This window comes from Rhinopithecus bieti, unplaced genomic scaffold, assembly GCF_001698545.2.
Source record: "Rhinopithecus bieti isolate Rb0 unplaced genomic scaffold, ASM169854v2 scaffold_81659, whole genome shotgun sequence".
Classification (NCBI taxonomy): domain Eukaryota; kingdom Metazoa; phylum Chordata; class Mammalia; order Primates; family Cercopithecidae; genus Rhinopithecus; species Rhinopithecus bieti.
This window is the reverse complement of record NW_016837762.1, coordinates 63,952-87,531: the sequence shown is the minus strand read 5'-3', so window position 1 is coordinate 87,531 and position 23,580 is coordinate 63,952. Positions and strand designations below refer to the sequence as shown.

The 23,580-nt window shown below is 41.5% G+C and overlaps 1 protein-coding gene across 7 annotated transcripts in view; it reads left to right on the top strand.

Annotated features, from left to right (window-relative positions):
- FRY (FRY microtubule binding protein) overlaps positions 1 to 23,580 on the top strand; it is a 275,761-nt gene that overhangs the window by 240,003 nt on the left and 12,178 nt on the right. For 4 of the 7 annotated variants that reach the window (XM_017865930.1, XM_017865931.1, XM_017865932.1 and 1 more), the window contains 5 exons: positions 827 to 993; positions 2,546 to 2,735; positions 11,865 to 12,014; positions 13,170 to 13,268; positions 15,166 to 15,249. In XM_017865930.1, coding sequence (XP_017721419.1) covers positions 827 to 993; positions 2,546 to 2,735; positions 11,865 to 12,014; positions 13,170 to 13,268; positions 15,166 to 15,249 — 690 coding nt within the window. Of the gene's footprint in view, positions 1 to 826; positions 994 to 2,545; positions 2,736 to 11,864; positions 12,015 to 13,169; positions 13,269 to 15,165; positions 15,274 to 23,580 lie in introns of those variants that run through there. The other 3 variants (XR_001884138.1, XR_001884139.1, XR_001884140.1) reach the window with 2 other exon arrangements.

Here is a 23,580-nt window from a genome sequence, read left to right as displayed (position 1 = left end):
AAACCCAACCTCTTTTTCCATTTTACTTGCTCTGTCTCTTTCCTGCCTCTCACTGATCCTGGTTCTGCCCGCCCTAGAGCCCTTGCATTGTACTGTTCGTTCCACATTTTGTAGTCAGGTAAGAGCAGGTACTCATATCTGTTATCTTTAGGGGGTATTCTCAAGGGTAAAGCATACATGCAAATGGATCTTAGAGCATCCCCTATATGGAAAGACCAAGCAACCCAGCAGGCTTAGGGAAGGACTCTGGATCACTTGTGCACACCACAGGTATCCTGGGCATCTACTGTGCCAGGCCCTGATGATTCTACATTCCATTGGTAAAGGGGTTCTATATTAGAGAATTAACTCTGGATAGGCTTACTTTAGAAGGCTGGGTTTGGACAATGGAAGGAGTTCTGAATCCTAAAGCAGTGTTTCTTGTCCCAGCTCCAACTCTGATTACGGACCTGATATTAGACAAGTCCCTTTCCCACATGGAGCATTGTTTCCTCATCTGCAAAATGTGTAGGTTGGACTGGAGGTCTTGATGGTCTTTTCCAGGTTGAGCGTTCATACCCTATAAGCATGGGCCAAGTATGAAAATCTATTGGGAGCCCCTTTGGGGACTGTTATGGAAGAGATTGAGAAGAAGATAAAGAATGAACAGTACTTCAGAGAATTCCTGAGTCCGACCTAGAAATAGACTGTACTATAGCTAGAAAACAAATGTCCCCATTTCTATCACCATCAACATTTCGGTCTCTCTTATTTGTTCCTTAGTTGAACAGGTTGTCCTGTATGTATTCTTACACATTGGGGATTCTTTTGTCTTTTATTCTTCCAGGGTGAAGCTGTTCGTGAGGAGGAGGACACCACTGTGCATGAGGATGATCTTTCTAGTTCCATCAATGAACTTCCAGCAGCTTTTGAATGCAGCGACAGCTTTAGCCTGGACATGACTGAGGGGGAAGAAAAAGGCAATCGGGCCCTGGACCAGTTTACCCTGGCGAGGTAATGGAGCCCTTGGCTGATGTGAGTGGTGTGAATGTGCATGGTACATTGTGTGGCATTCACACTCAAGTTAAGTGTCACCCTTGCACTGCTGGGACATCCTAATGAAGGAGTCCAAAGTGACATGTATCATGGCGGGCTCTCAGCTGAGTTAGAGTCATCCAGTCCCGTTATAGGGCCTCATGTGGAATGAAGAAGGGACACTTACATATTAATTCATAAGGCCAGAAAGCAACATAAAAAGCAAAGGAAGAGCCTGGGAACATGGTCCAGACCTTGGAAGCTTTGAAGATAAGCAAGACTTGGCATGCCTTGGAAAGAAGCTCTTTCCATTTGGAGTTAAAACACTGGAACAAGAGGCTCTTTATACAGTAAATACCTACTCTTTAAGTGGGTGTCTTTTGGCCTGGTGGCTGATATTTCTGAGACTAGTGAGATATAGAAACAGAAAAAAAAAATGTGAAGAGAAATAGATAAAAACATCAGAGGTTAGACTAATCCAGCATCTAGAATAAATCACAAATAGTAATGCTACAGATCTACTTCAGGAGAAGAAATTTGAGATCCTAAAATTACTCTTCTGAAAGTTGAAAATAAGAACTAAGTCAAAGCTTCTGATATGCTAGACAAAGGCCTTCTGTTACAGTAAGCAATGTCTGTCCATCAAAGGAAAAGGTTAAGGTAATACCTAGAGAAGAATTTGACCTTTCATTTTTGATTCATTCTCTCTTCTCTCTTCCTGCCTCTCTGTCTCTCTTTCCCTACGTATCTCTGGTTTCCTTGTCTCCCTCCACCTTTGTCTTCCAGGCATTTGTGCATATGCATTTATTAATACTCTCCCTCCAGAAAGGAAAAATTAGAAGATTCAAAATTTATATAATTTTTCATAATGAAAAATGAAGAATGAAACTGCCAAAGCATAGGACTGTGGTTACTCTGGGGCATGGCCTCTGTGAAAGTGAGAGGCATTGCTGAAGGCTAAAAGAGGTACCAAGTCTAGAGAAAGGGAATCAGAAATGGAGGAATCACAGAAATTCTAGAGGTGCAAATTCTATTTCCTTGAATCATGAAAGAATCTCAGTGACCTCTTGCCAGGCGCGGTGGCTCACACCTGTAATCCTACCACTTTGGGAGGCCGAGCTGGGTGGATCACTTGAGGCCAGGAGTTCAAGACCAGCTGGCCAACATGGTGAAATACTGTCTCTACTAAAAATACAAAAATTAGCTGGTCATGGTAGCACATGCCTGTAGTCCCAGCTACTCTGGTGACTGGGGCACGAGAATTGCTGGAACCTACGAGGCAGAAGTTGCAGTGAGCCGAGATCATGCCACTGCACTCCAGCCTGGGCAACAGAGAGAGACTCAAAACAAACACACCAAAAAGAATCACAGTGACTGCTGAGTGAAAGCCAAGACCCCAAAGCAACTTCAAAAGGAAGAGTGGGTAGAATAGCTACCTCATTTTGCTGACTCTCAGGGTGAGAATGTATAAAACCCGATATAGGATGAGAAGGACATCACTTCTTGACAGAGTCGTTTTCATTTTTTCCAGCTTTGGAGAAGGTGACAGGGGAGTCTCTCCCCCCCCCTCGCCCTTCTTCTCAGCCATCCTTGCCGCCTTTCAGCCCGCAGCCTGCGACGATGCCGAGGAGGCCTGGCGCAGCCACATCAACCAGCTTATGTGCGACTCAGACGGCTCCTGTGCTGTGTATACATTTCACGTGTTCTCCTCCTTGTTTAAGGTATGTGTGCTCACTGAAAGTGCAGAGGACTCAGTTTCTAAGGGGAGCCAGGTAGCTTCGAATTTAAGGAGAGGTTGTTCTTTTGTTCTGGGGTTATACTGCTGTATTTTCTCTTCCAGACACCCCTAAATTTCCTCTGACTTTAAAATTTCTCCTATTTACCCTTAATCTCATCATCCTTCTCAACATGGTATTGGTGATTTAGGTTGCCATGAAGTACCTTTCATTCCTGCCTTTCTTCGTGTTACTGACATCACCAGTCTTCAGCAGCCATGACATCGGGACCATTAAAAGAATCTTCTGCCAGGCCTATCCTCCATCCTACCCCCCTTTACCTCTCTTTCGTTTTTATTATTTTTATCTTTCCTTTCCTTGTCTTTTCTCATTTTCCCACTCTATGAATTCCTTAGCATGCCAGCCATAGCTGTGAACACTTGCTTACTCCCTTGAGTTGCTTTTGAACAGATGAAAAGTCATTCTTGCTGTTGTAGCAGGTTGCTGTGTACTGCAGATTTCGTTTTATGAAATGGGAAAATGCCGCCTACTTGGTAGCCCTTAAGAATCAGGCCAGGCCGGGCGCGGTGGCTCAAGCCTGTAATCCCAGCACTTTGGGAGGCCGAGACGGGCGGATCACGAGGTCAGGAAATCGAGACCATCCTGGCTAACACGGTGAAACCCCGTCTCTACTAAAAAATACAAAAAACTAGCCGGGCGCCGTGGGGGGCGCCTGTAGTCCCAGCTACTCGGGAGGCTGAGGCAGGAGAATGGCGTAAACCCGGGAGGCAGAGCTTGCAGTGAGCTGAGATCCGGCCACTGCACTCCAGCCTGGGCGGCAGAGCGAGACTCCGTCTCAAAAAAAAAAAAAAAAAGAATCAGGCCAGTCTAACAACTGCCTCTCCCGCGTGAACCACAGCCCCACTGTCCATAGTGTCTGTGCAAACGGTAATGAATGTCCCTGCCTCCAGAAGGGTGCAGTACCACACTTGGCCAGCAGAGTGCAGGTGGGATTTCAACCCCACTTCCAATCCCTCAGCCAGACACCCTAGCATCTTGCACACACCGCTCTCTGTGGCAGTCTCGTGTGGACACCTTAAATCTCGCTTGTTACCTCATAGCATAATTACAATGACTGCTTCCCATTAACTCCTCTATGCATCTTTCTGTAAACCTGTATCCTCCAAATTTCATCAAATAATTGGCAGGAGCAGGAGGCAGCAAAAGAAACATGCCTTGCTGTGAAGAAACACCAGAGCTCTTTGAAGGCCATTGCAGTTAACTAGAACTATGTCTGAGCTTGAAGCAGATACTGACTGTGAAAATGGCAGTGCTGGGAATAATGAGGCCTGGAAGCTACGAAGATGAAGTTCTAGGGGAAGATTTGTTGATGTAGAAACATGGTTACCAATATTCTAGTTAAAGAGAAAGCTAGTTTAGATATGTGTGTGTGTGTGTGTGTGTGTGTGTGTATATATACACATAACATATACTAATCTGTATATATATATAGATTTTATATATATATATAGATTAGTATTTCTTTTTTTTAAATGCCTAGAAAATAATGAAAATTATACACCAGAATATCATTGTGTCTTCTCAGGGTAATGAAATTTGGGGTGTTTTTTATTTCCTTATTTTCTTTTTATTTTTTGGGGGGGTGGGGAGACAGGGTCTTGTTCTGTCACCCATGCTGGAGTGCAGTAGCATGATCTCAGCTCACTCCACCTCCCAGGTTCAAGNTAGTTTAGATATGTGTGTGTGTGTGTGTGTGTGTGTGTGTATATATACACATAACATATACTAATCTGTATATATATATAGATTTTATATATATATATAGATTAGTATTTCTTTTTTTTAAATACCTAGAAAATAATGAAAATTATACACCAGAATATCATTGTGTCTTCTCAGGGTAATGAAATTTGGGGTGTTTTTTATTTCCTTATTTTCTTTTATTTTTTGGGGGGGTGGGGAGACAGGGTCTTGTTCTGTCACCCATGCTGGAGTGCAGTAGCATGATCTCAGCTCACTCCACCTCCCAGGTTCAAGCGATTCTCCTGCCTCAGCCTCCCGAGTCGCTGGGATTACAGGCATGAGCCACCGTGCCTGGCCAATTTCCTGTTTTTCTATAATAAAAAACGCTTTTCTTTCAGCGTTTTCTTAAGCATATTTTTTCATAACTCCTTAGACAGAACGCCCATGGATAATATAAGGGGAAAAAATGGAAAGGAACTATCTAGTTCCAGATTTGAATAGACTTGAATTTTGGATGAATGACCAGACAGAACAGTTAGAATCTAGTTAAACTTATGTAACTGTTGAATTCTGTATATCATGAGTATATCATGGGAGAGGGACAATAATTTAGTTGGACTGAGAGAAGGGGCGCTTAAATCACCTACAGGAGGAGCCATGGCCGAAGGGAAAGGCAGGAAAATAAGGAATGATATATCTAAAGTGCGAAACTGAAATTATGTCCCTCTTAAATGGGTTGTTAAGAAGTCTTGGGGAGTAGGAGACCCCATAGCTAAATCTGCCTTAAAATATAATTTCAACATTTCAGTAGCCAGTGTCCCTTGACCTCGGTTCTGCTCTGAGGTCAATGGCATAGCAACAGGTTGCTGTACATTGTAATTTCTTTTTATGGTATGGGAAAGTGACTCCTACTTAGTAACCCTTAAGAATCAGACCAATCAGGCCGGGCGTGGTGGCTCAAGCCTGTAATCCCAGCACTTTGGGAGGCCGAGACGGGCGGATCACGAGGTCAGGAGATCGAGACCATCCTGGCTAACATGGTGAAACCCCGTCTCTACTAAAATACAAAAAACTAGCCGGGCGACGTGGCGGGCGCCTGTAGTCCCAGCTACTTGGGAGGCTGAGGCAGGAGAATGGCGTGAACCCGGGAGGCGGAGCTTGCAGTGAGCTGAGATCCGGCCACTGCACTCCAGCCTGGGCGGCAGAGCGAGACTCCGTCTCAAAAAAAAAAAAAAAAAGAATCAGGCCAATCAGCCAGGCACAGTGGCTGATGCCTGTAATTCCAACACTTTGGGAGGCCGAGGTGGGAGGACCACCCGAGGTCAGGAATTCGAGACCAGCCTGGTCAACATGGTGAAACCCTGTCTCAACTAAAAATACAAAATTAGCCAGGCATGGTGGCACATGCCTATAATCCCAGCTATTTGGGAGGCTGAGGCAGGAGAATCACTTGAACCTGGGAGGCAGAGGTTGCAGTGAGCTGAGATCACACCACTGCATTCCAGCCTGGGCAACAAAGTGAGACTGTGTCTCCATTAAACAAACAAACAAACAAAAAAAGATTACTTATTAATCTGTTATTCTAGTGAGCAGAAGGTTAGGCAAAACTGAAATAATCTATTTGAAGTAATTTCAAATTCAGGATGACATATTTTTAGCTAACATAAAAGTGAACTCTGTTTTTGAGCCTGGAGGCCCTTCTTATAATCCATTTTTGGAGAATTATATACCAGTAGTGCAGATAGCTACTTGGACTAGTTAACTTGGAGTCTTACTTGTAGTGCTCTTTCAACTTCTTCAATTTACTCTAAGTGAAAACCTAGTAGAAGCTTGAATGGGCACATTAATGTCATGTCTGAGATTAACCTGGGCTGGAGGAGATGTTAGATTTAAGACAGAAAACAATTGGCTGCTAACAGATAAGAATTCTAGAAATACTTTGAACATTAAGCCAGATTGAAAATTTAAAGCAAACTACTAGAAAGCTACTATTTGAGGTAAAGTTAATGTTAAGGATTGAGAGGCAAAGCAACTTATTATATTTTTCTAAAAGCTTTTTTTTTTTTTTTGAGATGGAGTTTCACTCTTGTTGCCCAGGCTGGAGTGCAATGGCACAACCTCAGCTCACTGCAACCTCCACCTCCCAGGTTCAAGCGATTGTCCTGCCTCAGCCTCCTGAGTAGCTGGGTTTATAGGCATGCACCACCACGCCTGGCTAATTTTGTATTTTTAGTAAAGACGAGGTTTCACCATGTTGGCCAGGCTGGTCTTGAACTCCTGATTTCAGGTGATCCACCTGCCTTGGCTTCCCAAAGTGCTGGGATCACAGGCGTGAGCCACCGTGCCCAGCCTCTAAAAGCTGTTTTTAAAGAACGATTAATAATATATATTTAAGTTTGGCTGTTATGGTCATTTTTATTAGAGTTATTGGATTATTCGTGCTCAATTTGACCGTCCTGCACAATACTTTCTCTCTGCCTAGAACGGTCATCTCCCCTTGTCCCTGGGCTGCACTCCCAGTTACATTCAAAGCCCTCGATTGGGTGTCACTTCAGTGAGTAAAGCCTTCCATTACTTTCTCCCTGCCCCTGGCATCTCAGGATTTTGTGCTTGCATCCGTTACACTTATGACTCTATATGGTAATAACTTGTTTAGGTGTCTGTCTGCCATAAAGAGGGCAGGTAAACAGTGCCTTGCTCACCTTGATTTCTGACAGTTTCTAACATACACTAGGTGCTTAGTAAATGTAGGAAGAATAAATGGAAACCTTCAACACACAGCTTCTAACTTCATGTCAGTAGACCAGCAGGTTCATTACCAAGACTGACAGGTCAGCCATGGCCCACAGCTGCAGCCACCATTCAGCCTGACTTCCTCTCCCACCTACCCAGGTATGCAGGTAGCATAAGGAAGGCAGAAGGGAGGCCCTGTCTACACCCTCTACCTGCCTGGTACCTGGCAGCCCACCAGTTGAGATGCTGGTGAGGCATAAAGAGAAAAGAGTTGTATGGGATGGTGATTTCTTGGTGGAAAAAGAGTACAGTGAAGTCAGACTAGCCTTTGAAATTAAACCTACCTAGGTTCAAATTCCAGTTCTGGCCACTTACTAGCCTTCTAGGCCTGCAGACAGTCCTTAAGTTCTCCAACCCTCAGTGTCCTCCATGGTACAATAGAAGTGAAAACAGTATCTATGAGTTTTATCTTTCAAAGACTACTTATGAGAGCTCACATGGAGAAACAGCTCAAGCCGTGCATGTAGCAGGCCGTCAGCACAGGCTGGCTGCTCCCATTTGGCTGCTCTTCCTCATGGTCATTGGCATGTCCTTTGTGGCCCTGGCCCCACCACAGAGTCTGGATCTTCTGGTGAGAGCCCAGAAGTAACTGACTGCCCACCACAGAGAGTTCTGCAGCCCTGGCACGCCGTGAGCCACCTCCACTGGGGACTCTCTAGCCACTTCTGAGAGAATACTCAGATTGCAGGAGAGAGACTAAAGAGAACAAAGCTAACTCCCAAGTGATAAAACTGGCTATAGGAGTGAAAGGCCTCAGATGTCCCATCCAATGTCCTCGCAGAAGATGACCCCTTCCCCTGAGAGGGGCTGATGTGCCATTTGTTGTCTCATAAAAGTTAACTCTCTAGGATCTTTCGCCACTCCAGCAGCAAGGCAGTGGGTTCAGGTTTCACAGCATCCACTGTCCAGAGAGCAACGCAGTTGTGGAGAGAGGGCGAAGAAAGTACTAAAAATTAAAATGCAAATGAGCTGGAAGGTGGGGACAGGCATGGGCCCTGGGGGGACTCATTTGGATTTGAATTTCTTTTTCATCAGTGTATTAAATCAATCACCCTATGGAGCTTATCTGCAGTAATAATAATATAATAATTTTTAAAAATGCATACCTCCTATTTTGCTTTTTAATATTACATTTATACTTAAGAATTTTCTCAACCCTGATCAGATTCTATATGAAAATAATACTTGAAGCAAAATAGGCATTACTAAAATATGCTGGAAATGAAATACATTAGACCTGCTTTCTGCCTGTTATGAATCATTTGTCATTTCCTTACAATGTCTGTTTACTGTTTCCCAACATTTCCCTGTAAGTGTGAATATAATGTTTCCGTGTTTGGTTGGATTTTGGAAGAGGTAGGGAGGAGGTAATTGTGAAAATAATTTGGTTTTAAAAACAAGGAAGTGGTTTCTGTCGGTCCAGTGTGGACATTTTTCCAAGTGTCTCCGTCATCATATTTTCTTCTTGTTGCTCATGAGAATATCATCATCATGTGTCACATAATGTCACCAAATTATATAACGTGTGATGGAATTCACAAGAAAACAAAACTGAATTTATATCCCCTAAATATCACTGACTTTATATGTGGCTCTGAAGTTCCCTGACAGATCTAGTCTTCTCTGTAAAAGAAAAAGTAAGCCAGTATCTTACCTTATCCTTAGGTAACAAGGAAAGAACTCCACACTATTTGGGGACCTGAATCCTAATCCCAGCTCTGCCACTCAACTAGCTATGCAATGGTAGACATGGAATTTCGGTTTTTTTCAGCTCTAACATTGTTAGTTTTGGGTCTTTTATTTAATTGACATAAAACCAACTTAACACCACAGAGATAGGAGTATGTTATACATTCTACCAAGATTCTCAGATACATTAAATAAATTTAAAAATACATAATATGCAATATGGTTGGCATTTTTCTAATATAACTTATAAAGAACCAAAAGCCTGCTATTGTTTAGGGGACATGCTAATTTCCCCTTAACAGGACAGATCGTGTTTTTCATGGATTAGGTTTGACAACTCAAAAAGCAGTAATATCACTGGGGAAAGCCAATGCGTAAGGACTGGAATTCTTTTTTTGTTGTTGTTAAATAGTTTGTTCTTTTGTTAACGACATTGTATAGGCTGGGTGCGGCGGCTCATGCCTGTAATCCTAGCACTTTGAGAGGCTGAGGCAGGAGGATTGCTTGAGCCCAGGAGTTGGAGACCAGCCTGGGCAACATAGCAAGACCCCTTCTCTACAAAAAAAAAAAAACATTTTAAAAATCAGCTGGGTATGGTAGCACACACCTATGGTGCCAGCTACCTGAGAGGCTGAGATGAGCTGATTGCTTGAGCCCAGGAGTTTAAGGCTGCAGTGAGCCATGTTTGTGCCACTGCGCTCCAGCCTGAGTGACAGAGCAAGACCCTGTCTCAAAAACAAAACAAAAAACACTGTTTGCTAGAAGGTCAGGGGGGTAAAAGTGTTTTTTGTTTGTTTTGTTTTTGTTTTTTTTTTTTTTTTTTTTTTTTGAGATGGAGTCTTTCTCTGTTACTCAGCCTGGAGTGCAGTGGTGCGATCTCGGCTCACTGCAACCTCCACCTCCCGGGTTCAAGCAATTCTTCTGCCTCAGCCTACCAAGCAGCTGAGATTACAGGCGCACACCACCATGCCCAGCTAATTTTTTTGTATTTTTTTTTTTAGTAGGGATGGGGTTTCACCGTGTTGGCCAGGCAGGTTTTGAACTCCTGACCTTGTGATCCCCCTGCCTCAGCCTCCCAAAAAAGTGTTCTTATTTTGACACTGACACAGGCACAGTGAATCAGATTCTTCTTAATTATGTTTTTTGTTTTTCCCCTCAGGTAGTGTAGGAGGAGCAGTAACCTTAGGAAGCAATCTAGATTATGGAAGGATTGTCAGCTTTGGAGTCAGACCCATCCTTACTCATTCACTTACTCGTTGCATGACCTTAAGCGACTCAGTTAACCACTCAACCTCAGTTTGTTCATCTGGTGATAAGGATTAATGAGTGATGGATATTAAGCTCTAGGACAGAATTAGGCTCAGTTGAGACACCTGACCAGATTGCCCACAGAGGAAGAGAGGTCCCATTCAGCATTTACTATTTTACTCTTCAGAGGCTCAAATGCACAGTTTCCATGCTCTGTCTCAAGGAGCTCTGATCTCGGGAAGCAGAAAAGAGTTACGCCTCTTGACCTTTTTCATCTTGTCCACACTGAAGTAATCTCCTTTCACCAGTCTGACAAACATGCAAGGAAGACTCAGACTCTGATTGGCACTAACCACAAGCAAAAGAAAAGCAGTGTTGATCAAAAGATGATACAGGCTGAGCATCCCAAATCCAAAAATCCAAAATGCTCTAAAATCTGAAACTTTTTGAGTGCCAATGTGACACTCGAAGGAAATGCTCATTGGAACAACTCAAGTGGTTATGTATCTGCAGATATTTCATGTCTGAAAAAATCCAAAACCCGAAACCCTTCTGGTCCCAAGCATTTCAGATAAGGGATACTCAACCTGCACAAGCATCCACGCATTGGGAAATGGCATTTCAGGAAGAAACGTTCACACTGAATGATTACTTAGTTGATTTAACCTAAACATTCATTCTGTTCCCCTCCCCCATTACCCTATGGACCCACTCTCATGCGATATGTTTATAAAGATTTCAAAGTAGGGGTTTTCAAACACCGCATGTTCTGACTCATAGGTGGGAATTGAACAATGAGAACACTTGGACACGAAGGGGAACATCACACACTGGGACCTGTTGTGGGGTGGGGGGACGGGGAGGGATAGCATTAGGAGATATGATATACCTAGTGTAAATGATGAGTTAATGGGTGCAGCACACCAAGATGGCACATGTATACATATGTAACAAACGTGCACGTTGTGGACATTTGTAAAACTTAAAGTATAATAAAAAATAAATTTAAAAATAATAATAAAAATAAAAAATAATAAATAAAAGTAGGGTTTTTCCCATTAATAATCATGCATTATATTCTTGAAAATTGCTGAGAGTAGATTTTAAGTATTCTCACCACCAAAAATGCATGTTAATTAGCCCAATTTAGCCATTTCACAGCATGTACATATTTTAAAACATGTTGTACACAGTAAACATACACAATTTTTATGTCAGGTAAAAAAATCAGGGCCGGGCACAGTGGCTCACGCCTGTAATCCCAGCACTTTGGGACGCCGAGGCAGGCAGATCACGAGGTCAGGAGATTGAGACCATCCTGGCTAACACGGTAAAATCCCATCTCTACTAAAAATACAAAAAATTAGCCGGGCGTGGTGGCGGGTGCCTGTAGTACCAGCTACTCAGGAGGGTGAGGCAGAAGAATGGCATGAACCCAGGAGACAGAGCTTGCAGTGAGCCAAGATCGCGCCACTGCACTCCAGCCTGGGTGACAGAGCAAGACTCCATCTCAAAAAAAAAAAAAAAAAAAATCAGTTAATGTAACTGGAATATAAAAACAGAAGCTGCCCCCCGCAAATGTTTTTTATCATATATAAGTTGAAGTTGACCTTTACAAATGGTCACTATTTTGCCTTGCAGAATATTCAGAAAAGGTTCTGCTTCCTAACCTGTGATGCAGCCAGTTACCTTGGAGATAACCTCCGGGGAATCGGATCCAAATTTGTCAGCTCTTCCCAGATGCTCACCTCCTGCTCTGAGTGCCCTACACTTTTTGTGGATGCCGAGACTGTGAGTATCCCAGTCCTGCTCTGACAGTGAAGGGCCTATGCAACCTACAGTGCCGAACTTCAGGGTAGCATGTTTGTGCTGTGGTTTGTTTAAAGACACCTTCAGTGTTGTGAGCAGTGCTGTATTGTGATATGACTCCCAAAGGTCTGCAGTATATTTACTGCACATGGCCAGTCCAGGCTAAGGCAGAGCGATTTCACAGAAAAAGGAGAAAAATCCACCTCTGCTCCCTCTGCATCCTTGGCAACTGCTCTCTGATGACTCGGACTTTGACAGCTGTGCAGATACGGTCAGATAACCTCCTGGAGCTGACCTAGGCAGTGCCCATGATGCCAGGTTGCCTAGTCAGATGGGTCTTCAGAGGCAACATGTCAGTCAGTTTCCCCACCCCCAAGTCTCTAACAGAGAGTTATTGCCCTGTAGATTTGCCCAGCTCAAACTGCGAATGATAAGTTTAAAGGATAATCAAAACAGTCTCTGGCTGATGGCAACTCATGGCTTTATGCATGGAACTCTAACCATGCAAGACTGATGAGCTCCTGGTGGGTGGGAGTTGTGTGATACCTTTTTTTTCTATCCACCATGATATGACAGAATCATCACATGCTCAGTAAGTACTGAGGTTTAGAACCAGTGAGGATGTGCTTAGATTTTAAAAGTCTCTTAAGAGGCAAGTCCTTCCAAGAACCTGTTTGATCAGTAGCTGTCTTGTAGCAAAGAATAAAATATGAAAAGTCATTCTGTTGTAAATGACTTAAGGTATAGATTAAATACAAAATCAGTTTGAAAGTCTTTTTGGAGGTTTGTCTTCACACTGCTTGGAGTATTATTGGGTGATGACAGTGGAAGTCATGTATAAAATGGAAACCATATCTTAGTGTGGGCCTCTATGGAATACTTGGTATGTCTTACCTGCCTATGCTAACATGGGAAAGAGTGGATATTTTCTTAGGAGGCATGCATTATCAAGCTGGGATTCAATTGCAATTGCAGCTGATAGTTGAGCAAAATTCCAAATTTCACAGCTTATTAAAATGGATGGCACTTGTACCCCTTTAACATCACTTCTAAATATACTTCTGTTTTCTGTGTAGCCATGCCTTCGTGTTGGTATCTCTCTAGTTTTTTTAATACCAGTTATTTTCCTGTCTTTAGCTCCTTTCATGTGGACTTCTGGACAAGCTCAAGTTCAGTGTGTTAGAACTGCAAGAATATTTGGATACCTACAACAACAGGAAAGAGGCCACACTCTCAGTAAGCGTTTGTGTTTCTATGCACGTGTAGTCAGTTAAAACCAAATGAACCCAACCACTCTGAGTTCTTGGGAGGTGTTATGATTAACCTAAGACATGCTCTTTAGGAAGCAGAAGGCAGACTTCATCTTTTCCCTTGTTAAGGATTACAATTCCAATTTAATGGTGGTAGGACTGTATACAGTATTAACTGTATTAAAAATGGTATCTACAAAAGAGAAATTCTTCAGCATTCACTTTTAGCCCTACCAAGAAATTGGGGGAAAAAAATGGGTATCTGCTTGATATGTTACTTACCAATGTTATAACTTTTCCCAGAGATTTGAAATTGGTGATTACTTCCTTCCAGTGTTAGCCTTACCCAAAACTAGTTGTGGTGGATCTCCTCTCTATTCTCATAGCCACTCTTGGGGGCTGCATCGGCCAGTCCCCAGGGTTTCTCTTGGCCTCAGCTCTTGCTCTTTACTTTTTTCTTTCTTCATAGATCTAGATTGTAAAATGGTAGAGACAGAAGTGATCTAGAAACCATCCGTGCCAGCCACCTGTTTTCTGAGAGATGCACAGTTGGAGGCCCAGAAAACTCAGTAATTGTATGTAGTGTGTATTGAGCACTTCCTAGAATATGCCAGGTACTATAGAAAAAGCATGGGTTTTGAAGTCAGATTGACTTGAGTCTAAATCACAGCTCAGTTATTTAAGGGTTAGTCACCTTGGATAAGTGACTTGCCATCTCTCATTTCAGATGCATCATCTGTAAGCCCTTGGTCATAATAACTAATTTGCAGGATTGTTGTAAAGATAAAACAATTATAAGTCATGGCAGCTATCATTTCCTGAGTCCTTTCTATGTATCCAACAACCTGCTAAGAGTTAAATCTCTTAAATTATATCGTTTAATGCTCACAACTACCCTGAGAGTTGCTATTGTTACCCTCGTTAGCTAGCTAGGAACTGGGTGGGACTGGAACCCGGAGCTGTGGGATTCAAAGCCCCACGCTCTTAACCACATCATGATACTGCCTTGAAAATAGAAATAATATCTGTAAAATGACCAGCACAATGCCACGTAGAAAGAAGATGTTCATTGTAAAGTTACTGGTTTGGAGTTTATTGCTATTGCTGTTATTAATGTTACCTTGACCTGCCCAAGGGCAAGAGTTCTAACTTTCCACCATAACAATTATCTTTGTCTTCTATTTCTGTGGCCTTTTACCTGCCACTGTTTTCAGGTTCTCAGTCATCACCCAGTAAAAGTAATCTTTTTGTTCTGGTTGGTGAACTAATTTAGCCTTTAGTGTCAAGTGTGAACTTCAGTTCCTCAATGCTCATTGTTTTCTGCTCAAAGGTTCCCTTTCACACCTGTGTTAGTTACTATCCCAGATGCTTAAGACTGGCAGGATCTCTCAGTAGCTGAGCTATTACCATAATAGCCTTCCTTATAGTAAAGGAGATCTGCCCCATAGCAGATGCCGCCACCGCAGCATAAAAGAAGTAGGTGTGTCCAAGTCAGGTCATGTTGACCAGAATCACCCAGCCTGTGAGGAAGTATTGGTCCTGTCTTCTAACCCTAATCATATGGAAGATTTCTAGCCATAATATATTCATTTACACATAAATTAGGAACAGTGTGGTGAAACCATTCCCTAGGGCAACACAGTATAATACTGAAATTGTATTTTTAGATGACCATCACTGAACCCATATAAACAGATACTTTTAATTTCCAACAGTTCATCTTTAACCCCCAAATACGACCCTTTTCAAAGAGTCATTACAGCACAATTTCATTTTACTGTCATTAGAACTTTAATGAATTTTTCCTAACAGAATTGATACTAAACATGTTCTCAGAACATTGCTGAATTTACCTATGTCTGCCCCTCTCTTTCTGACAACAGTGGCTTGCAAATTGCAAGGCAACATTTGCAGGAGGATCAAGAGATGGAGTAATTACCTGTCAGCCAGGGGACTCTGAAGAAAAGGTAATAAAAGCCTGTTAGAATGGGTCTCTTGTGTGCTCTGACATTGTGTGTTAGTTTTGGTCTACCCAAGAAGCCTGGAACTTGAGAAAAGAAGAGGCAGAATGAATCACCCCAAACATTTACATGAAACCAACAGAGTAAGACAGAATGACATTCCAGCATGACTGTGTGTTCATGGGATTTTGGGGGATTTTCTTTGTTTTGGAAAAGTAGAGGTATAAAATAACCTTTCTTTGCTGGATACTGTCTAACTATACTAATAATTTCCTAATAAATTTATTCTTAATTCAGATTATAAAGCCAAATTTCATTAATTCTTCACTGAACCACTTAGTTTCTTTAATGAAGGAAGTTTCTCTAGACCTTTCAGCAGTCACTGTAAAACAGATTTTCTCATTTAGAATTGCTACACACCTCAGACCAGTGTGCCATACGATAAAGGAAATTAAAGGACAGAGTAGGAATGGATGAAAATCATTCTTTCTGCAGTCACATATTGAGTGCCTCCTGTATGGCAATCATGAGCAACTGACAAGGCCTCTGCCCTTGTGGAGCTTCTGATCTTGTCAGCGAGACAGACATCAATGAAACAGTCATACAGCTATTAACTGCAACAAGGACCATCAAGGACAGGAAAGAAGAGGAAGCTGAGAGATCACAGAGCAAGGCTGCCTGATCCGATGGGGCGGGCAGTTCTGGGAAGGGTTCTCCATGAAAGTAACATCTTGGCAGAGATCTAAAATATGAGATGGAGAGAAGTGGGCCTGTAGTCTGTGTAAAGGCCCGGAGGCAGGGAAACCAGGCCTTTCCAAGAACCAAGGAGAGCCCATGTGACTGACGGCACCGAAAGCCCCGTGGAGAAACGGTTGAGAAGAGTCTGGAGAACTTGGCAGAAGCCAGCCCATGCAGGGCTTTGGTGTTTAACGGCAATAATAAGCAACTGAAAAGGGTTAACAGTGGGGATGATTAGGTCATTAGATCCCACTCTGTCTACTATGGAAATAGCTCAAAGTGGCAAGAGTGGTTAAGGGAACTTAGGAGGCTGCTGCCCCATCTAGGGAGAGAAGGTATTACCTCAGAATTATGTCGTTACTACTGGAAAAGTGTTTTACATGGCACACCCTCTGGATGATCTGAAAACATCTTCCTGTGTTAGAAACAGTACTTCATTACGTAAAAAGAATCCAGTAAAGTCTGGTTTCTGATCAGAGGTTTGGAGTGAACATTTTCAACCAAACACCAGTGGTTCCATTCCAATTTGGTATTTGTTATTGAGCAAGTTTGCAGTCCTGAGAGTAACACTGTCCATGCCAGCATTGATTGAGTCCCTAGGCAAGCCCCTTGATAAGTTTTAGTGAAGAGATCAGAGATTGAAAAGCAAACTATAAAGCTGAGAAATATCTAAAGAGGGCATTGAAGTAGAGGTTGCGTTTCCACATTGCTGCCCTTCTTGAAGATGCACGTTTATATGTCACTTTATGGTTTACGGAGCACTTTCACACCCCTTAAGTCAGTTGATCTCTCTGGATGGGAAGCAGGGTGGCAGCATTTGCCCATTCTATAGCTGAAGACACCACAGCTTGACTTATCCAAGGCTCCATGGCTGAGAAGTGACAGACAGAAATGTAGCTTAGACACAACGTCTGTCAACATAGGCAATAACTAGTTTGCATACATTTTTAAAATAAGTGTTTAATGACTTATATAATGTCTCCCATAAGCAAAGCAGAATTGAAATATGCTGTTCAAAAATCACAATAAACTCCGGCATTTCCCTCAATCCCTATATATGCATCTGTGACATCATGTCTCAGATGATTTGTGACTTGGATTTTCACTAAATAACCTGTGCCATTAGCATATCCCAGACATAATACATTTTTAAAAAATTAAGTATTATCTAAGTTTCAGATTTTATGGCCACCCAGTAGTACTCATGGCTTGTCATTCCAGCCCAGCCCTCCCTTCACTGTAATCTGCTGTTAAGCCAATTTCAGGCCAGAGAACAGTTACCAGGTTAGGATTTACATTGAGCATAAATCTAATCTGGCTTATAGTCTGGTTTGTATAGTAGTATGTAAAACACAATTTGTTTTCTGAAAACTTGTCCTCAATCATCAAATTCTATTATATTCTCTATAACAGAACCTCAGACAGGAAAGTGCATTAGTACTTCGCAGATTTCTACGAACAAGGGTTGAAAACAAATCTATTATGTATTTGTTTGTTTGTTTATAGCTTCTTGGTTAACCCTAAGGATAACCAGAAATTCCAGTTAACCTATCCTATTTCCCAAACATTCCAACTTTAAAATATGTATTTATGTTATGCTTGTGATTTATTTCTATTAAGTTGTTTTACTTGGTTTTAGTTTCTCCCTCCTTTTTACCTGGTTCTTCTTCACCTTCTTCAAACAAATATCTATCTTATTTTTGCTTATTGTTTTTTACCCATTTCCTATTCATGCACCTCTTTCGTTGCTTCTATTTTGTAGTACTTTTTCCTCTCCCTCTCTTTTCTTGTGTTTTTACTAAACCCAAGGACTCAAAAAATAGAGTTCATCTATTTATTCATTTGTTTAGATGTGACAACTCTGTTAGCATTACTATAAAGGCTTGAGAGTACAAAAGTAGAAAGAAGAAACTAATGTTTTCAAGTACTGTACACATGTAATCTCATTTGATCCTTTACAACAATCCTTTGAAATCAGGGTTTTAACATTTTGCAGCTAAGAAAACTGAAGCTGACAGGCAAAGTCTAAAGGCCATATTCTTTCCATTTGTCCACACTTTTCTCTAGCTTAATTTTGGAGGCAAAACATACACATGGGAAAACACTCGAGAATAATTTCCAGCATATGTCTAAATGTCTAATAAAGCTTTAGGAATCTGCACGAATAAGGAGGGAAGATGCATAAAACACCCAAGAGGCATGAGAGTGGGATTTGCTAGGAAAGCAATAATGGAAGGGCAAATTCTGAGTCTGGTGTTTCCAACGTTTTTGCAAAAACCAACCAAGCTTTGGCCCCATTGTCAGTGTTAGCTCAGTGTTTCAGAATATTTCCAAATGGCTCCTGGACACACTGGTGACCAGAGAACTCAAGCAGTGACCGGATGTCCTAAGGAAGATGCTTCCAGGCCTACAGGTGTAACAATTCTGGAGTCTGTGGTTGATCTGGAAGGCAAAGTATATGCCACCTAACAAAAGAGGTTAGCAATCCTAGCAAGTCAGGCAAGGCAGGGAGATTTGTTTAAGTCATCTGGATACTTGATTACAGTCTCTGTTTTAATTGGTTAGTAGATCCTGGAAGTAGTCTGGCCACTGGGCATGCAGCTCAAACCTCACACTTCCTAATTCCACCAGCCTTGAGGCATGGCTAGGCACCATGCAGAGTACACAAATCAGGCAGCCTCAGCTCCCATCATAGGTAACACTCAACAAGGCCAGAAATGGGCTGTGAGAGAAAACTGAGGGAAAAAAGTCCTTACACACGAAAGGTGGGCCTTGAGGAGAAATGATTGTGTCTTTCCACTTAAATATCAAGATCTTATATCTAGAGATGTGGAGATACAATTTTGCTGACTAGAGCTACCATTTGGCCTCCAACCCAAAACAAAACCCAACCAATGTCTGGCCTCAGAGCACTGCTTAACTTACCTCTAAGGCATTCTCTCCAACACTCCTGTGTAATCAGGTTCTCTGTCTTCTGGAATGATTTGATGTTGCCAGTTACTCTGAGCACACCCTTGCCTGAGGACATGTAGAATGTGGATAAGTGAACTTATAACTTGCAGAATCTATGTCTGGATATAAATAGCAATATGAATATACCGATAATTATTACTCATATCTGTTCTATTTCAGAGAAGTGTGCACTTCGTGAAAGGATTAGTGCTTACCCGACTAAACCTAGCAAAGTAAATTCTTGAATAAAGATATCAGTCTGTCAGAGATGGTGACGGTATACAGACATGCATATCAAAGCTTATCAACCCCCAAGCCCTACCCAGTCTGGTCCGGTCTTTGCCAGTAGAAAATTCCTAGTCATTCTTAACAGGTGATTTAAGTGAGGATTGCTGTAGAATTGTTTGTGGAAGACAATATATCTCTTTGTTGGGTGCTGAATATTTATTTTTCCAATTTTTCTTCTATTCTTAAAGATGCAGACATAAAAATAATGAAGAAAGTGTATGCACTGGTGGCTTGTGAACTATAACCAATTCACAGATGTGTTAAGCTTGCACAATATTAACTGACCTTGCATTTAAAAATTTTAAGCTTCCACACATACGGCCAGGCCCGGTGGCTTACACCTGTAATCCCAGCACTTTGAGAGCATGAGGCGGGTGGATCACGAGGTCAAGAGTTCGAGACCTTCCTGGCCAACGTGGTGAAATATGATCTCTACTGAAAATACAAAAATGAGCCAGGTGCAGTGGTGGGCACCTGTAATCCCAGCTACTTGGGAGGCTGAGGCAGGAGAATCACTTGAACCTGAGAGGCGGAGGTTGCAGGGAGCCAAGATTGCGCCACTGCACTCCAGCCTGGGTGACAGAGCAAGACTCCATCTCAAAAAAAAAACAAAAAAACAAAACAAAACAAAACAGACTTTCACACATACACACACACTCAAAACAGAATTCCTGGTGTCTCTAAATAAGAAGATCTAGCAACACTGGGCCTGCCTTCCTCAGTGGCAACAAGGAGCTAGCACTAAGTATAGACCCATATGGACTCTCCACCATCCCTCCTGCCCAGTGAGTTCCTAATGCTCAAGGCAGGAGCCAGGCACCAGTCATCATGATGCTTGGCCTGTTGCTTTTCTTATAACAGAAAAATATTTCTCTGTACCTAAGTCTCCAAAATGAAGAATAAAGCTAGATAGAAAGGGCTTGAGTTTCCAAAAAGAAAACAGGAAAGAGTATTATTCTTTGCATATGCGAGAAGCAGCTCTGCATATGCAAGCACCTGTCTGCTGAACTCGCTTTCTGAGGGATATATTGGAGGAACATTCTCAGCGCACGTTCAAAACAACAAAACAAACCATGTTTCTAAGAAAATTATTTCCAATATTTGGGAAGTGTATTTTGGGGAAAGCTCTTTTTTAAAGACAGCCATTACTAGTCAATGATTTGGGCTTCTTGGTGATAGTAATACCAGTTCTCCTAGAATAAGGTGCAGCATACACTAAATAGGACATAAATCAAGGCATGGGATTTGCTTGTGTCATGAGATCACTTTCATTTGCGGACACTGCTTTAGTAGTGTTTTCTCAGCCTGCACATATCAAAAGGAGAAATAAATCTCTTCATGACTTAAAATCAGCATTTCCAACTAAGGATTTTGGTTTCCATTGACCTCTCCATCTCTTGTGAAATTCATTCTGGAGTGGCCACTAGTCGGTGGTTTAAGTGAACATAAATGGAGGTCAGGGAACAAAGTCTGCAGACCTCTCGGCTCTGGGTTCTGCAGGCAGTGGCTTTAGTCTCCTTATAGTTAATTAACATAGTTCATCATCCAGTTCTGCAGAGGTGGACCCAGAAAAGCTGGAGATGTTTCCACATCATGTATTGTCGATTTTAGTTAATGCATTCATAATTCAACAGATATTTTTGAGCACTACTTGAACATTTGACTCTGAACTCAAGGACAATAATTTACATTTAGCCCTACTACATTTCATCTTCTTATATTCAAATCATCATTCGGTTAGGGTCTTTTTGGACACTTGCCTTCTCGGTTACGTATTTTCTATCTATATAATCTATGGATGAGAAGCCTACAACCTCTGTTCTTATACAAATGGAACAAGTTAAGTGTTGAACAAGACAAGACTTTTCTCCAGTTAAGTTATCATCTATTAAACATCATCCTTCAGATATAGTCAGTCTTTCCTCTATAAGCCATATTCTTTCTCATATTGGCTAAAGAAATGTCTGCTGAAGATAGCTTACAGATTTCTTGAAAAAAGTAAATACCTCAGGATGTGTAATCTGTATCATAGCTGTATTTATCTTTCAAAGCTTTGAGGGATATTTATGACCAAGGTCCAAAAAACTACTTAACAAAGTTAATGCAGTAGCCATCAATGTGCCAGGCCCAAGTATTATTAGCAACAAATAAGTACATACTACTCCCACCTTTTAGGAGATTTCATCATTAGGCTAGGTTATTTAAATTTTATCTCATTAATTTAAACGCAGGACTTTCAGAGATTAAATGAGATGAAAATAATAGCTATTATAGTACACTGTGGTTCATCTTCTATCATATCAAAAATGTCTTAGATTTTTACTGACTGGTTATGTCATAAGCATAGAATCCAGCTGAGAACAGAAGACAGAACCCAGCTATGGCTATGCTACCATCGATCAGCAGGAGTTCAGTTATTCTGGGCTTTTAAAAGCTATGCATTCCTCATTTGTTTATGATAAATTCTTAATATCTTGGCTCCATGATCTTTTTTCCTCATTTTGAGAAAACATACCTCTAAATCCAATTTTATAAATCAAGCCATACCAGGAAAGCAGGAAGGGGGCTTGAAGAAAATCCTTGTGACTAAATAAAACAAGGACATTCCCACAACATGTTCAAAAGAACCTAAAGTCACCAAAACACAGATAAGTTTATGAAGACTTCTCAAGGGATTATTTTTAGAATGTGGATACAGAAAAACATTAGCACAGGATGGTAGGACAAGGGGAATTTTAATACTTTCCATAAAATGGCCCCCCAGAAAGGCTTTTTTCAGTATCTTTTTGGAACTCTAAATGTGAACTAGGTCCCATCCTGTGGCCTACAGAAAGATTCTGAGATAATAAATGTCAAGGAAGCCTGAACTAGTGTACCTAAAAAGGAACGTTTAGGAAGAATCCTGAGAACTGGCATTCATCACAGTTGGCCATCTCCCAAGAAAAACACTATTTTGTGCCCTGAGAGCTGAGTGGGAGGAATTCATTGACAATGAAATTCCTTAGCACCAAGCTGGAGTCGAAAAGTTTCCTCTGCCTTTATTGAACAGAAAAGATTTTACTTGAACTGATTTGATGACCTCTTTGGATTATAACCTTGTTTTGGAAAGCAATAAAAAGCCGTTTTCTTCACTTGTAATTTACTCAGTACTTGCTTCATTTCACACTTCTGAAAAGTAAATCCCGTGGTAGCAAATGTTTACTTCCTAAACTGCATACTAAACATTTCAGTCATATTTGATGTTGTCTAAAAGTCTTCGCACTGGAAATTCTGCATCTATATAGACAAGACTCTCCCTGTGTGACTATCTTATATGACATTGTATTTCAGAACAGAAAGTTTGATTTTAGAAACCTCTAGATGTAAAGTTTTCTTGACAATAGTAAATACCTGAAGCTGTGTAGTCTCCACATCAGAGGCTTACAGGTGTTTGTCTTCCAAACTTTGAAAGAAATTGATGGCCAAGGTCCAAAAAACTACTTAGTAAACATAATATAATATGCATCAGTGTGCCAACCCCACATGACAAGCAAGTGATAAGTAAGGGAAGAAGAGACCCTTGGAGGATAGGGTAGGGCTTGTTGGTGGCAGTCCTTTAATTACATTTGTAGATACTAATAAATAATAAGTTGATAGTTTCATGTGTTCTTATTTACTGTACCTTATTTTCAAGTACAATACATTAAAACGATGATAACTCAGAGACTTTTTGAAAGAGCTTTAAAATAAGGGGGTTTTATTGGATTAGAAACTGTTAGGTCCTTAAATATTTTGAAAATTCAGAACCAGATATGTTGATGCATAATTAGGAATGGTCATTAATTTTAAAAAAATACATTCTGTCAAGTTTTACTTATCTCTTTCCACATCCCCAAACTTTCCATAAACTAATTCTATGATATGGTGACATCAAAAAATGGTAGCTGCTGGCCGGGCGCAGTGGGTCACGCCTGTAATCCCAGCACTTTGGGAGGCCAAGGCGGGCGGATTATAAAGTCAAGAGATCAAGACTATACTGGCTAACAAGGTGAAACCCCATCTCTACTAAAAATACAAAAACATTAGCCGGGCGTGGTGGCGGGCACCTGTAGTCCCAGCTGCATTGGGAGGCTGAGGCAAGAGAATGGTGTGAATCCAGGAGGTGAAGCTTGCAGTGAGCCAAGATTGCGCCACTGCACTCCAGCCTGGGGCAACAGAGCAAGACTCCATCTCAAAAAAAAAAAAATTGTAGCTGGTGTTGAACATGGCGCAGTTACAATTTTACATTATTTTACACTAACTATTAGTTGTAGTTTACTTTTAGAAATTGTCTATTGAGTCCAGGCATGGTGGCTCACACTTGTAATCCCAGAACTTTGG